General features: G+C 37.5%; 1 protein-coding gene across 1 annotated transcript in view; it reads right to left on the reverse strand.

The window, feature by feature from the left end:
• ptprja (protein tyrosine phosphatase receptor type Ja) overlaps positions 1-17535 on the reverse strand; it is an 88297-nt gene that overhangs the window by 53212 nt on the left and 17550 nt on the right. Inside the window, exons 3-6 of the mRNA XM_017709540.2 lie at positions 13714-13911; positions 9493-9747; positions 3591-3860; positions 1468-1722 (exon numbers count right to left, since the gene is read on the reverse strand). Of these exons, the coding sequence (XP_017565029.2) occupies positions 1468-1722; positions 3591-3860; positions 9493-9747; positions 13714-13911 (978 nt within the window). The remainder of the gene's footprint in view (positions 1-1467; positions 1723-3590; positions 3861-9492; positions 9748-13713; positions 13912-17535) is intronic.

Raw genomic sequence — 17535 nt, forward strand, 5'->3', positions numbered from 1 at the left:
CATTTCTTTGGGCTTGTAAGTACTGTAAGTACGGCAGGCAGATTGGGTTTCCCAGTACTATTATTGGATGGCTAATGCCAGGGCTTTGGCCTATTGGCAGTGGGAATCTCCAGACCAGGTATCACTGAATACATTATGGATGAAGTTGGAAGCTGTGTATCTCCCAGGTTCCTCTCTTCCAGTCTTGCTTTTTACAAACATGAAACTTACTAGGCCTGTTGTTGTCAACAAATTTATACTTATATTTATACTTAATTCATACTTAATCAGATTAAGTGTTTTACTAAAGCTTCATCAACTTCTATCCATGCTCCAATTTTACACAACCACTTATTTCAGCCTTCTCAGCTGGATGGGGCATTCTCTGTGTGGAGGGACAAAGGATTACAGTGTATCGGGGACTTTTATGTAGATAAGGGATTTGTTTCTTTTGAGCAGCTCAGAGAAAAATGTGTTCTTACTGATTTATATTTTTTTCGGTATCTACCGTTTAGGCATTTTGTCAAAGAAAATATTCCAAACTGTACAGTCAAACCTGATGACCATCCACTTTTTGAATTGTTTGGTCTGGATCCGTGTTTCTTTCAATCTTCCTTTCACCCCCTAGCACCAGCCATCTTAGGGAGGCCTGGGAACATGAGCTTAATAGCCCTTTTTTAACAGGGGAGGGTTGGGCAGAGAGCCTGTCCAGGATATCAAGCTGCTCTATAAATTCTAGATATATATTGATCCAGTTTAAGGTGATTCATAGACTGTACTACTCCAAAATAAGATGCGGCTACAAGGGTTATTCTTTTAAATTGGAATTAGATTCTCTCCCATGTTTTAAACATTAGTTGTCAGAGATGCTTCATATTATTACAATGGAGAGGTTGTGTAGTGGTGACTCAGGAGCACAGAGATGGTTTAACTTGGTTTGCGGTCCATGCTTGTACTTTTTGTTTTCTTCCCCTCTCTCTCTCTCTCTCTCTCTCTCTCTCTCTCTCTCTCTCTCTCTCTCTCTCTCTCTCTCTCTCTCTCTCTCTCTTTCTCTCTCTCCATACCCTTGTTTTTTTTTTTTTATAATTAATGGGTTTGGGCTATGTGTGGGGATGGTTTGTGGTGTTCATGGTATGTGTTTTTTGTGTTGTTTTAAATTATTTAAAATCTTAAAATAAAATATTGAAAAAAGTTTAGGCTTTGATATTCATTTTGTTATGTTGTTATGCTTAGAAAATACAAAACCATGTGTTTACAATTAATACACAAACAAATTAGCACAGAAATGTATTTAACACCCATAAATCATGGCATTTTGACATTTTTTTGATAATATTTTATTATTCAAGAAAATTTTTAATATATATAAATTTATATAAATTATATAAATATATATAAAATAAATATATTTCTATTTTTTACTGAATAAGAGCTTGCTGGGCTTGGTATGTAGTCTGCTCTATTTTAGTAAGACACTGAGAGACTTACTGGTGATGCAAAGAGTGTACTGTGGTGGACCACATAAATTTGCAGCTGTTATGAGCGCAGTGACGCTGCAGTTGTATGAAGTCCCTGGCTGCAGCTGTGTGAGGAGTAAGCTGAAGTTTGAGGTGATGAAGAATGACCCATTGATCTGGATTTTGTAGGACAAGAGACCAGAGTTGCCAGGCAGTTGGGACCAAGACAGATTAACTGAACTGGTATTCACAGGCGAGGCCTGCAGATTCTGCACAGCATTTGGAACTGAGTGAGAAACACATGCACACACACACACACACACACACACACACACAAGCAAACAAAAGCAAATTTACATATTCTGTATATATGTATTGAAGAGTAAATGGGGCTATATTGTTACCCTCAGCTGTAGTTCATTAGTTTATAGAATTATGGATAGTGCAGTTGCAGGCTGAGCAAAAGGAAGCAAGTTGGAACATATCTTTAATTTCAGTAAACAAAACAAGCCTGTTTTCCCTTTACTGGAGTATTTGTAATAAGCTAACCACTTATTTTGAACATAATACTGATATTTTTGCAGCTAAATATAGGTGGAATATTTTGTTTTTTTGTTTTGTTTGTTGAGAATGCTTGTTGAGAATGCTATGGGCACCAATAGATTGTGACAACAGTGTTGTTACAGTGTAACTGTTTTTACTGGGTTTCCTTGCTTTACCTTTTATTTGACAACAGCTAAGCTTAACCCCTTAAAATCCTAGGCTTATTACATAGTAAGGCTTATTATTCAGTAACTACAGAGACTCCAATGCAAATGGGTTGAGCTATTCTTAGATTATAGGTGTAATAAAACCTTGGGCTTAAGGGGTTAAACTCACACACTATGGTAGCATTTGCTCCCAAATCCACTTCAGAGTTAGAAGCCATCCCAAAATCATCAGACACAAAAAGTGATGCTATTACTACTATTAGTAGTAAAATCAGTGATGGTGTGTCCAGAAGCATCAGCATGTAGAGAGACACTGCTACTACTACTACTACTATTACTACTAATAATAATAACAATCAAAATAATAATAATAATAATAATAATAATAGCAGCAGCAATTGTTTCTTTAGTATTTTTAGGAATTTCCCTAAGACTGAAGTAGATGCAGAAGCAAACACAATAATAGGTGCAGGTTGAATACAGTTCTGTAAAATTTCTGTAAAAGCACAGTTCTGTAGTTATGGTTATATTATATTGCCTTCTTGCATTTGGCCAAGAAACTGGAATCAACCTAGTAGTAAAGAACAGGGGCTTTCAAAAGAAACATCTCATCTTTTTGTCTTAATTTAAGATCTGACAGGCCACGACAACATTTTTTACTAATACTTATCACAGAAGTAAATCTTATCTTAATTTAGGAGACTTACAGCATCTTATCAAAGCACCATTTTCAGTGCAGATAAATAACATCATTATGTTAGTTATTGTGATCTATGCTGCCTGTCACTGCATAAAATGACAGAAACAAATGGTTAAAGCATATGTATTTAGGATTTAGGAAATTTTGTCTAGTTAGTATGCTTCTGTAATACTACCTTTTCTATCTGTAGTTAGAATAACATTATGAACCTAAGAACTGTTGTAATAGCTTCTGTCCTAAATTCAGTCCTAACTGAAGTTATCATAGTAGTGTCACAAAAACTGTTCAGTGGTGTCTGTTGTCACTTGGCTTAGTCTAACTGTTCAAGAGCTGAGACATGACAATGTTTTTCCCAAGCCATTCTGTATGATGTCTGAAAACTGGTTGCATATTTAAGCAGTGCAGGTCAACAGCCAGGTTTCAACAACAATCTTATCTATGTTTGGTCCTCTAAATGTGTTATTAAAGTAGGAAAGCACCCAACATGTCTAAAATTTCAGTTATTTTTATTTTTAGGAATACTAGTGTCTTGCATGAAATAAATCTCAATAAATGCTCAACCTTTTTGTTTTTACTGTCACTAGGGTGTGTTACCTCAGTTAACTCCACTGAGCATGGTCCGACAGTCTCTATACATTTGTGTATACGTCTGTGTGTAGGGCCTAAATAAGTTACTAACAGTGTCTGTACATGTTTTCCTTCATGAGCTTGCATTCTGTACAGTGTGTGTCTGGATGTGCTTACTTGTGTATGCAATGATGCTGATACTTGAACTTTTCAGACCCAGTGCTCCAATGGTACATATAGCAATGGTGTATTGGTTGCCAGGTGACAGAGCAGTAAGCTGTATACTGGTGTTGTTTGTCAGAGATGTGTTGATGCTGGACTGGCTGGATTTACATGAGACTTCATAATACACACTGAGTCCATCCATTGAGACTGGCACCCCCCAGAAAATAGCGATGGACACATTTGTCTGGCCATTTACACTGATTGTGCTGGGAGGGTTAGGCTCTGTAAAAGAATTGAAAACACACAAATGTTGACACACTTGCATGCACACAGACACACACACACACACACACATATACACTGGTGGACAAAGTACACAAGCCATGTACTTGAAGAAGAGATACCCAAGGTAAAATATTACTCCAGTAAAAGTCACTTCCACTTGAGTAAAAGTACAAAAGTATTTGCCTTCAGATGCACTTAACTACCAAAAGTGAAAATACTAAAAGATTACTTAATTATCTAATGTCCTATTATCATTTTTATGACAAGACTATTGCTTTATCAATTCATTTTAGGTGAAAATACTCTAGTGTCACTCTTGTAACACCAATATTTTAATAGAATGTCATTAATTAGTCTGACATTGACATCTATTAAAATTATCAAAAGCACAAAACCTTGAAGGCAAACAATTTCCATTAGCTAGAACCAAGTGGCTCTGAAATAACTTTTTCGGGAATGAGCAAAGTTTCTGTTTAAGATTTATTTGCAGTTTACTTAGTTTATATAAAAATTTGTTTAAATTTAAACAAGTTTAAGTTTAATAAAAACTTGCTGTAAACACAGGTTTAAATGTGTTTTTCTTTTTTAAAATGTGTTTTTCATTACTCTGTTGTATCTGTAGGTCTCTGTTCATAAACATAAACTAGCCCAAACAAATTTGCTATAAAATGAAAGTGTTTGTATAAATTCAGGAAAAGGAAACATGCCAGTCACAACTGCATATGTGTACATATTTCTTTTTTTATTCAATAATTTTTAGTTTGGAAATGTATAACAGTACAAATTACAAAGTAAAGTCACAACTGGATATTTCCATTGTTTACATTTATGATCATGATCCCCTTTCCCTGTCCCTCTATCCAACACAAAGTACTCCTTGACAGACCCCCTCCCCACCCAAACATCCAAAGGCTTTACATTTCAGTACTGAAATATGGCATGGAGAGACTGACAGAAAAAATAACAATAATAATAATAAAATAAAAATACAAATTTAAGAAAGGGGAAGGTCCATCTCTGTTGGTAGACTATTCAATGTCAGTGTTAATGTTATCTATATAAGTCAGAATTGGTCCCCAAATAGTTAAGAATTCATTCCTGGAGCCCCTAAGTGAATTTCTTTTTTCCAACTGTATAAATTGCATCAAAAAAGCCACACAGATGCTTTTGGAGGGTGTTTTGATTTCCGGTGTAATAAAATTCTCCTACGAGCAAGAAGGGTTGTAAAGGTGATGATGGTTCTGTGACTTTTACTATCAGATATGTCAAATATGGTGGCTAATGGGTTAGGCTGAAGATCCATATTAAGAGACTTTGATAAGTAGTGAAAAAAATCGAAAGCCAATAGGTGGCTAAAGCAGGGCAAGACCAAAACACATGGGTTAGATTGGCTGGGGTATTATGACATCTATCACAATAGGTATCATCATTAGAATATATTTTAGCTAATCTTGCCTTAGACAAATGCGCACAATGTAGCACTTTAAATTGTATTATACCTAATTTGGCACAAGAGATACTACTATTAACTCTTTGTAGTGCACAGTTCCAAGAGTCTACTTCAATGTTTATATCTAATTCCTTCTCCCAATCAGTCTTAATTTTGGTCAAGGTCACATTGTAAAGAGAGGTTATAATGTCAGTTAGTCTTGAAATTATCCTTTTGAATTAGGGGAGGTTTCTAATGTATTGTCCAATGATTTCTGAGTTTTGGGGTAGGTTAGGAAAGTTAGGATCTAAATTTTGCATAAAATGGCGGACTTGAAAATAGCGAAAGATATCAGATTGGTGAAGATTAAATTTTATTGATAGCTCATCAAAGCTTGGAAATATAGAATCTATATTTGCGCCCTTAAAGCTAAAAATACCTTGTCTGCACCAAGTAGAAAATGCATGGTTTGATATATATAATAATAAATCGTCTACATATAAAGATAGTCTATGCTTTTCTCCACCTCTAAGAGTTCCACTGATTGATGATGATGATTTAAATATAATGGACAAGGGTTCAATGACCAAGGCAAAGAGGAGATGGGGCAGCCCTGATGAGTTCCTCTTGATAGTTGAAAGTACTGTAACTGCTTACCATTTGTAATCACCAATGCTTTGGGAGAGGAGTATAAAAGCTTAATCCATGAAATAAAGGTGGGTCCGAATCCAAATTTCTCTAAACTTAAAAACAGATAGGGTCACTCAACCCTATCAAAGGCTTGTTCTGCATCCAGGGAGACAACCACTTCTGGTATCTCCCCGGATGCAGGAGAATTGATAATACTTAAAAGACGGCAGATGTTCACAAATGAATGTGGGCCCAATATAAAGCCAGTTTGATCAGTAGAAATTACAGCATGCTTTGCAGTTCCCAGGCATATGGCAAGGGCCTTGGCCAAGATTTCAATAAAGAGATAGGCCGATATTAATTACACTCTGTTTCATCTTTACCTGGTTTGAGTAGAAGAGAAATTGAGGCTTGAGTTAATGTTGATGGCAGTAAACCTCGAGATAATGAATCATTAAACATATTCAGTAAAATGGGTGATAATTTATTAGTAAATGCTAAAATTCTATGGGGTATCCGGCTGGGCCTGGTGCCTTGCCACTTTGTAATGCCTGAATTGTTCTGTTAACTTCTGCCTGCTCCAGCGGTAGCTCAAGTTCAATTTTAAGTTCTTCATTAATAGAAGGGACTTGAAGGTTATTGAAAAAAAAATCCATGTCTGCGCTATCAGAGGGTGTTTCTGATGTATATAAGTTTGAATAGTATGCTGCAAATGTATCATTAATTCCTACTGGGTCGATGGTTAACTCTCCACTAAGTTTCCTTATTTATAAAATCTGATGAGTAGCTGAACGACTCTTAAGCTGTTGTGCCAGAAGGTGTCCAGCTCTTTCACCATGCTCATAAACCAGTCCACATTTTAATTTTAACAAAAGCCGTTCTGTCTTAGCAGTTGTTAATAAATTATATTTAGTTTGAAGGTCCAGTTTTCTTTTATAGAGTTCAGAGGAGGGAGTAACAGAGTACTGAGCATCCACTTTATTTATTTTATTTATGACCTCAATAACTCCATCTTGCTCAGCCCTACACATTATATGCATTTTAGATATGTATGCTATGATCTCCCCCCGATTACTACTTTCAATGTTTTCCAGAGAACTGATGGAGATACTTCCTTTGTATTAAACTCTATAAAATGATAAATTTTGATGGATATGAAATTGCAGAAATCCACATCAGCTAGCAAAGTTTTATCCGTCTTCCAAGGAGGTCGTACTCCATTGTTATAAGGGAATGCAAGATTCAGTAAGACTTTTTTTAACTGAAGATAGTAATTTTTTTTCAATGAAAAAATAATCTATTCTACTGTAGGACTGATGCACAGGGGAAAAAAGGAAAAAGATTGGCTCTGAGGATATAGTGCATGCCATGGATCAACACAACCCACTTGCTCCATAAAAACTGATAGTGTCTTGGCCATTTTCGATGGGTTAAGAGATGTGGGTTTAGGTCGGTCCAATACTGGATTAATTACATAATTCAGGTCTCCCCCCAAAATCATCTGATGTGAGTTTAACTCTGGTATCAAAGAGAATACTTTCCTTATAAATTTATCATCATTCCAGTTAGGACGTATATATTAACCAAGACTACAGGCTTGCGAAATATAAGACCTGATACAATTATAAAGCGACCAAATGGGTCTGATTTTGGGGTCAGTTTGAATGAAATATTTGCCCAACCCAAGATGCTTCAAGTCTAGTTTGGTCTTTTACCAGAAAATAAAAGAAATGTATGAATACAATAAGATGCATCTCTCCAAAAACTGGGGAAAAAAAGAGATAAATAAGTATATAAAAGATATGCATTGGCAAAGTCCAGGGGTATCCCTTCCCTTAACCCATTCCCAAAACAAACCCAAATTATGTCTATACTTGTATCTCTTCTTGAGTCATTTCTATTTGTAAATGACTGAATTTAGTGCAGGGTTATCAACACCCAAAATCTTCAGTCATAGTTAAGGTAGCATGAATGCGTGTTGACCCCAGTTAAGACAGTTTCTATCAAAAGTTCAAATGTCTATTTACCAGACCTTTGATCAAAGAACCTCCGAGCTTCATCAGGTGAACTGAAGACATGTATGTCATCCCCCAGAAAAACATGAAGCCGAGCCGGATATAGCTGGTGAAACTGAATGTTCTTCTGTTACAGAACTTGTTTTATGCCATTTAAAGCAGTACGCTTCTTTGAAAGGGTCGTGCTGAAATCCTGGTAGATCCTGACAATGGCTCCCTGGTATCTCAGCTCGCGATTCCTGGCCCAGTGTATTATAGCTTCTTTTTGTTGAAATTTGGAAAAGCAAACCAGAAATGGACGCGGCGAGTTATTCTGGCTGGTTCTGAACAATGGAGATCGGTGGGCTCGCTCCAACTCAGGCGGTGCAGGGAAGACATCTGGGCCGATCATTTGCATTAGCAGCTCTGCCATGAAGTTGAGCGGGTCTTTGCCATTTTCCCTGCCTTCGGGGATGTTCAATATGCGGAGATTGGATCTTCATGAGTGGTTCTAAAGGTCCTTGAGTCGATCCAGAAGACTTTGGTTCTGAACACGCAGTGATTCCACAGTGGATTCGGCTGCTGTTAGCCGCTCAAAGTTCTTCCTGGCAACGGACTCAACCGACCTAAGGCGGGTCTGAAAAGACTTAACTGTGGCTTGTAGTGATTCAGTTGAAACTTGTAGGGGTTTAACTGCTTCTTGGATCAGGAGAGAGATCCTCCTTTAGCGAGGACCTCTGCTTTGCAAATTCAGTGGACAATTGATCTGCTGTAAAGAAGGCAGATGCGGGTTCTTCCAGCATGGCGGCAGTCTATGAACACTGTGGACGTGTTAGCAAATGAGGTTAACTTCCCTGCAGCACTGGTAGTGACACACGTAGCCAGAGTTTGCGCTCTTGTTTCGTGATTAGAGATATTTTAGCTGCTCATTTTTGGAAGACAGGTCCAAATAGAAACAACTGAGACATGTTTCGTGAGAAAAAGTCCACAAATAAAGTTAAATTAGTACTTAATCTGGGAGCTCTCTCGCCAGCATCTTTCCCCTACATCCAGAACCGGAAGCTCCTCGTGTACATATTTCTATATTGTGGTGTATTTACACAAAGTTTGGTTAGAGTCAGGAGTTTCTTCCATCATTTATAGAGGAAACTTTTATGCTGTTGCACTGTTGTTGAACTGGATAGCCAACAGGTGAAAACAGGCTCAAAACAAATTGTGCCCTGCACCCTGATTGGTGTGCTTGCTTTGTGCTTCTTTTGTTTTGACATTAAGTTTTTGTGCACACATAAACCAAAAGGAACAACAGATTTTGCATAATGTAGTAAATGTAGTAATGAGTAAAAAGTTAGATATTTGACTTTGAAATGTAGTGGAGTGAAAGTAAAAAGAAACCAAAAATGGAAACATTTCAGTACAGATACACAAAAAACTACATTATATATATATATATATATATATATATATATATATATATATATATATACACACACACACACACACACACACACACACACACATATATATAGCTCCTCATCAAGCTAATATAAAAGCTTCTGTGCGTGCATCTAGGACTCACTGGTTGCAAGCTGGAAAACAGAAGAGGTGTTCCTCAGTCCTCCACTCACAGAGGTTATGGTGAGGTTATAGATGTAACCTGCCAAGAGCTGCTGGATCTGTGACTGGTTGGACAGTTCTGTATAATTTCTGTTGAGTGCTACACTGTAGATGTTCAGCTCATATGAGTCCACATGACCCAGAGGAGCCAACCATGTCACCCACACACTGCTGCTATTCTGATCCAACACAGTAATATTGTCCACTGTTGCTGGATCTGCAGAGAGACAACGTCACTGACTTAAATACTGTGCAAGTATGAACATAATTTTATGATTACTAATGTATCTACTATGTTACTCTATCTCAGTACCCCATGGTCAATTTCCACTTTCTTGAGTCTGTATGAAAAAAAAATGAATGAAAAACAATTACTTTCTCAGCTCCATTAGAAAGTCAAGGCAAAATAAATTTAGCTCTCTTGCTTATAATAGCTAGCCTTGATTACATATTGCAACATTTGCTACTCAGATACAAGTAATGGAAACAGAGGGCAATGTAACAGCTGAAATCTGTTAGGTGGTTTGAGCTATTATCAGGCAGTTCTTTTGGCAAGCCATTAACTAATTCAATTGTCAAGTACATCAACTTTGTGTTTAAAGAATACAATAATACAGGATTTTCCATCGTGCTTTGCAATTGGACTGTTTGCATTCCACTGTTGGCAAAGGAAAACAGATAAATCTGCTTTAATGGCAGATTTTTTGTTTCCCCAAGATGATCTGTCAGTTTTCCAGGCCTTCATAAATTATATTCTGAGGAACATGATAGGCTCTTAATTGCATACATTGATGATATCCCATCTACTCCCCTGACTTTGAAGTAGTCTCAAGTAGATCAGGTTTGTTCTGTATTGAAATGCCTACTAGAAAATAACTTGACGTGAAAGGAGATAAATTTCATTTGCAATCTGTTGCCTTTTTAGGATATGTCATTAGTTCTAATGGTGTGGTTATGGATGATCACAAAGTAGATGCAGTCGTAAACTGGTCAAGACTCAATTTTGTAAAAGAATGGCAAAGATTCCTAAGATTTGCCAATTTCTATTGCCGTTATATTAGAAACTCATGTTGTACTGCTGTATCCCTCACTGCTGCCCTAAAAGAAGGACCTAAAAATTTACTTGGTCTGTACAAGCAGAGAAGGCTTTTAAAGCTCTGAATGAGTCTTTCATGTTTCATGCTTCAGTCTTAAAGAACCTAGATCCATCAGTACCATTTATAGTAGAAGTTGACGCTTCCAAAATGGGTTTTGGGGCCATGCTCTTGAAGAGGAGAGACACTGGTTAGAGGATGCTTATCATCCCTTCACAGTATTCACAAGAATAAGAATTTTAAATATCTCAATCCAGCGAAACGTTTCAACCTCATACAAGCTTATTGGTCCTTGTTTTTCTCAAGATTCAGATTTAACATTACTTTTCTCCCTGGCTCACATAATACTAAAGCAGATGCTTTGTTTAGAGTTTTTTCAATCAGAGGAGGAGAGGGAGTGTCAGGAGAATGAAAACATATTTCCTCCTAATGTTGTCATCTCCTACATATGTCCATACCTAATGTTCCAGAACCATTTTGCAACAGGCTTATAACTTGGCACATTCATCCTTTACTACAGGACATCCAGGAGATACTCAAATACAGCAATTATTGTCTAATCAGTATTGGTGTAAATATATGAATGATGATGTTCTCAAATTCATATCTTCCTGTTCAGTATGCTCTCAGTATAAAACACGCATAAGACAGAACCAGCAGCCAAATTCATTCCCTTGCCTATTCCAGTAAAACCCTAGTCCCATATAGCTATTGATTTTGTAACTAAGTTGCCTGAATCACAGAGGTTTACCACCATTCTGACTGTCGTAAATAGAGTCTCTTGCACTGTCCGATTCATATCATTTCCTTCATTACCAACTGTATTTCAAACAGCAGAAACATGAGTTCATCAGGTGTTCAAGTATTTTGGCATCCCTAAGGATGTTTTTTCCACAGAGGCTCTTAATTCACATCACAAGTCTGGTCCAAGTTTTTTGAAAACATAGTAGTTTCTGTTAGACTGTCTTCAGGATACCACCCCCCAAACCAATGGACAATGTGAAAGAGTAAACCAGGAATTTGGCAAATTCTTGAGATTGTTCTGTTATAATAACCATTTGGACTAGTCTATATTTCCAATGCGAGCATGGGTCGTGCAAAATTCACTGGTTAGCTCAGCTACAGGACTGGCCCCTTTTCAGTGTGTGTTGGGTTTTCAACTTCCCATTGCCCCATGGACTGTCATGAGATCTGATGTTCCTGCCATGAACGAATAGATGCAGCACAGTGAGAAGGTCTAGGAGAAAACTCATCTAAGGGCTGTTGCTGCTTTGCAACAGAACACGAGACAAGTGGACTGGCATTGTGGAGAGACCCCCAATACCAGCCTGGGGACTGGGTTTGGACCTTGACTAGAAACTTCAGGTTGGCAGAGGGGAGTAAGAAACTCAAACCTAAATATATATGTCTGATAAGGTGGTAAAAAGTATTAACAATGTCAATTGTAGGCTTGACTTGCTAGACATGTAGGTCTGCCTCCTTGTTATAGAATTTCTCATTCATTTCATGTCTTTCTCAAACCTGTTGTCTCAGGTCTGTTGGATGAGGCTACACCTGCCTCTTTTCATGCTCTGGTCATGTGATTGTGGTCATTGCGGTCGGCCTCATTCCATGGGGAGGACTGTCAGGCATCCTTCTGGTTCTGACTCTTTGGAGAACTCCATCTCCCAGAATGCTCAGGATGAACACATGATTGTGACTTCACCTTACACTACCTATCAGAGATTTGCCTCACTGGATTACTGATTCTGTTTACCTGTGTAATGTATCACATGATTAAGTTAGTATAGCATGTGCCTTTAGCGTTAGACTTTGTGAGGTATTGCATCTCTAGTGCAGCTACTGAGCATTCATTCCTGTGTTTGTTATCCTGTTACTGGTTCTGACTGTGTTTCTCCATTTTTGGACTTTGCCTGTACATCTGATCCCTTTTGGGCCTGCCTGTCTCCTCTTGTTTTTTGTCTCGTTTGTCTATTTTTGTATCTAGGCTTTTTTGGATCTGACCCTTGCCTGCTTTTTGATGATGGATCACAATTTTTACTAGTAAAGCTTCTTGGACTCCTTTTATCCACACGCATCTGACTTGTTCTGTCATTTTTTAAGGCTTGTTCGGGAATGTAGAGTTAGCTATCATCAACAATGGCTTTTAGCTAGCTTACTTCTGCATCCCTCCATAATTCACATGGCACATTAACAGGTGAGCTGATGGCAGAGCAATTTATCCTCCTCTGATGCTAACTTTGTAGAAGTTACCCCTGCATGGCATCAACTGGAATCTGTATGTCCGGTCTCATTTCCAGTCAGCCAACCATTTTCAGTTCATGAAGTTTAAACCAGCTTAAACAATGTTACTGTAACTTTTGAGTGCCTATTTGTCTGTTTTCTAATAAAGCCTATTCTGCCAAGCATGCTGTTGGCTCTGCCCTGATGGGATGATGGACAGATTGGGAAGTCTATGAAGATGAAAATTCAATCTGGTCAAATACATTTTAAAAGGCTCTTTGCCACAGAATGAGCGCAGTGGCGACTAAATGTAATTTCAAAGAGGAGAGGCAGCATTTCCCATTTACATTTGAATTTTTCCCTCTTTCTAGCTTCACATCCTCTTTGATAATGCAATTTAAGTGTATTATTGGAGACTGAAAATGCATATAAGATAAATTACTTTTAATGATCATTTTTACACAATTATTGCATAATCACGTTGTACAATATGTAGTTCTGGAAATAGATTTTAATGAAAATAAAGCTACTCATAAAGCAATGTAATGATTTCAAATGTTTCAAAGCAAATACAATGTTAATACCAGTATACCAAATGGCAAATTGTAATTGCAGGACTGAATTAAAATTTTCACTTTGAGCTCAATATTGCATATATGAGTAGGAAATTTAAATGCACACATACAAAAACATTGCCATTTTACATATTACATTTTCATTTTAACTTTGAAACTGATCTGCTACCATAGGATTTATTGTAATTATGAACACTTAAAATGGGCATGTCATAAAAAGTGTTAGAATGAACAGTGATGCATACATTTTTGATGTTAATGTGAAAGGTGTGAGCTCATATCAGGACTTACAGGTGGAGAAACTGCTGCAGCAGATAGTTGAGCAGTTGATTTCGAGTGGGTATGTGTATCCGGGCATCAGATTACCAACAATAACAGAAGAGTTGGTCTTCTGTATAGTGGCATTTTGTACACTGCATGACAAACCACTGGTTATCAAGATAGTGATCTCTGTTGTTGAGGAGGATGCCTTATATCCACACGATAAGCCTGAACAGACACAAAAGCAAATAGAAATGGTTAATTATCTTCTTGTGTACTATCCTTTCTATATTTTGTTAGGACAATGCTGCAAATCTCTGTATGGTTTACAAATTAAGTAAGAAACACAGAAAAAGAAAAGAGAAAACAAAAATAGAAGAAGACTAACATGAAGTTCTAAAATTCACTGGTGGATGTTTTGCCCTGCCACTGGGATGTCAGCCTTACATATCTGTCATATCTGGATTTTACATTAAAAGTACAATTAAAAGTACAATGTTGCAGACAGCGTGTGTCAGGGTGTGTAGCAGAGGTAACAACATAATGGTTATGTCTAAATGCTTTAAGAGAACAAATGAAAAATAGCAATAACCATGTGGAACTTCACACCCTGACACCAGCATCGGGACCCCCAACTTGGAAAGCTCCATAGTAATGTTGTTTTCTTGTGGATGAGAGGCCAAATTGCAGAAAAACAATAAAACAATAAAACAATAAAAACAATTTTAACAATAAAAACGTGTATACTGTCATAGATGACGTTGATTGGATAGCAAAAAAAATTGTGTTTATATTGAAGACCTCACTGGTTCTTGTCACGATGTAAAGAAAGTGTCTGTACTGTAGGTTTTACCGCAATGCACAAACGAGTTTACATCTCAATGATTGAATTATGCAGCATTTTTTAAATTCCACTTTAAGCAGTTAAAACCATGATGTCCTGTTTCACTGGGGTATAAATTTCCATTAGTCATTTATCAACATGGGAACATGTTCACTGTTGGGCAATAATTAATGTTTGTTAACAATATTCATTTTACTCCCACACACCCAACAAGGGTTCAGCCTACGTTTCCTTCAGCCGCCTGCTGCCGGCAGAGGGTGACAGCAGCAAGGTGCCGTGGATCAATTAGACTAATTTGACACACCTGGAAGCTTCCTTATATAAGGTGCTGGCAAACACCAATGCTTGTCACACCTTTGTAGAGGGGGGGACTGGTACACTACTTAGTCTTCGAAAAGAAAAGAAATGAATAGAAACTAAATTGCCCCCAAAAAAGAAAAGAAGAGGGCTTTAAAAAAAAAAGAGCGTAATTGCCCCAAATTACTCCCAAGAAACAAAAATCCAAGCCATATCAAGAGTGTTTGCTCCTGGAAGAGCAAACCAGCTGGACCTGAAGCTGACCGTTACCTTTACAACTGCAGAAGAAGTACTTTGCTTTCTGTTTACCTTTCCTTTTACCTTTCTAGCTTTTGTTTGAGCACGATTGTGGCGTCTCTTTGATTTGTCATTTGTTCCCGCACCTTTTTTCCTGCCTTCCTTGAGGTGCTTTGACCATCGCCGCTTGCACACTTTAGTGGTGCAGCGGTAGCAACAGTTCAAACCTCAGTCCAGGGGCCTTGTTAATAGCGATGGCAACTGCATATTCCGTTGCCTTTTTTTTGCTAGGTTTTAGTTCTGCACTTGGGTCCACCTCCCTGCCATCCCGTAACACACACAGCAGGGAGAATGATTAGAGAAGCAATTTGAAGGATCACAGTTGATGATTTGTAATTGGTAGCAATTAGATGCTATCTCTATGCCATGAAAGCATTTGGAAGTTTGTTAAATGCTACATGAACTGAGTCTTTTGGTAAGTTGAGACAAACATAAAGCTTTTTGGCAACAAACCCAAGGTGGATTTGGTGTAATAAAAGAGAGGGAGGGTTAAAAGGAAGAACCTCATACCCACTGTTAAGTATTGTGGAGGATCTGTTGTTGTTTCTGGGACCTTGGAGCCTTGAGCTTGTTTAACATGTATTAAATATCTGTACATACTTTTTCAAGATTCAATTTATGCTTTTTATTAAGTGTAATCAGCACATGTAAAAAGCACATGAACACAGTGTTTCTGTTTTACTTCTGGTAACCTACTATAAACAGATTTTCTTCATGTGTTACTACCAGTGCATTTCATGCTGTGAAACACCAGAAGAAATAAAACACACAACAAATATCTGCATTGGTGGAAGAGAAGACTGTCTTAAAGTTGTATTTGAAATAGTAATCTCCAGACCATAAGTCTGAAAGTGATTCAATAACCAAAATTGCATGTATCATGTCAACAGCCTTCCGGTTAAAATATGGTGTCATGGACTCATAAAGTACCAGGAGATTTTAAAATGAAATGCCTTTGCCAAAAAGCTTAAACTAAACTGTGATTGAGTTTTCCAGCATGACAGTGATACAAAACATAGGATAAATAAGTGGTTCAATGATAAAAATCAAGCTTTTGACTTGTCCATCTCAGTCCCATAACCTGTGAGCTGAGCTCAAGAGGAGACAAGAAAATCGACAGCCTAGGACCCTTGAGGATCAGGAGAGTTTCTATATTGTGGAGTTGTCAGATTCCATGCCCTGTATTTTCCATTCTCACCAAGTATTGTAGGAGAAGTCTTATTGCTGTTAATGCTGTCATGTTGGCAAAGGATGTTTGCACAAAGTACTAAAGGCACCAATTACTAAATTAGCACTATAGCACTAATTAGCTTAATTAGTTTATTTTACTAAATTTACTTAATTTAGAGGTTAAATTGGTCATATTTTCAGTGTGAGATTGATCTAATGACAGACATTTTTATGCACAACATCTGCACCTTTGTACACATAAAATGTGATTTAAGTGTGAGAATGTAGAACTATGCCTAACCATGTGTAGGCAGAACCCCCCAGTGGTAGACAAGTGTACACATGCATAGACTTACTATGAAAATCACAAACCCCTGTTTAATGACAACCATTTCAGCACTGATGGTATGATTGCCAACTATGGTGCTCACATAGATGAGCTGCAGATGGATGATGCTTGATTTCAGAAATTAAATGTGAACAAGCAAAATGTACATTTTACCAGGGGTGGTGCCACACTTCCAAAAGCGGTGGGGCAAAATATTAAAAAAAGAAAAAAGCCACTGACTAAGTGATGCAATGTAACGTTGGGGAGTGATGATGAGGCGGACACATACGCAGAGATAAACTAGATTTATTAAAGGCAAATCCAGAATCAGGGTCGAAAAGGTCCAGGCTTAAAGAGCCAATATGAGGGTATCGAGGGACAGACATAACTAAAACAAACAAACAGACAGGAAACACCACAGAGGCCGGAAAAATAAAACACTACAGGATCAAACAAAGACCATAAGACAAAACACCACATGAGAATACAATCCACTTCAAACAATACAAAGACCAGCAAACAACTAGGAAAAAACACAGGACTTAAATACAGAGACAACGAGGGGGATACAATCAAGGGAAGGGTCTGAAAACAAGGGGGCAGGACTGGGAAGAAACAAAACAAAAGCACATGACAGGACTAAAAGGTAAACAAAAGTACACAGAGGAGTGCGAGGGGCCAATTGTGACATGCAATGCAATTAGGCCACTGACTAAAACTACCATGCTAAGTACATATCTTTAAAAACCTGTTCAGAGGTGGGTAGTTGGATATTTGAAATCATATTTGATATTTACTTCTACTAAAGCAAGTAAAGGAATCTTTTAAATTTGTTACATTTCAGTCATTCGTATTTAGATATTACTTCTTTTGTGTTTTAATTTCAGTTTGTTTGGATGGTGACATCACTAGTGAC

Source organism: Pygocentrus nattereri, chromosome 25, assembly GCF_015220715.1.
Source record: "Pygocentrus nattereri isolate fPygNat1 chromosome 25, fPygNat1.pri, whole genome shotgun sequence".
NCBI lineage: Eukaryota > Metazoa > Chordata > Actinopteri > Characiformes > Serrasalmidae > Pygocentrus > Pygocentrus nattereri.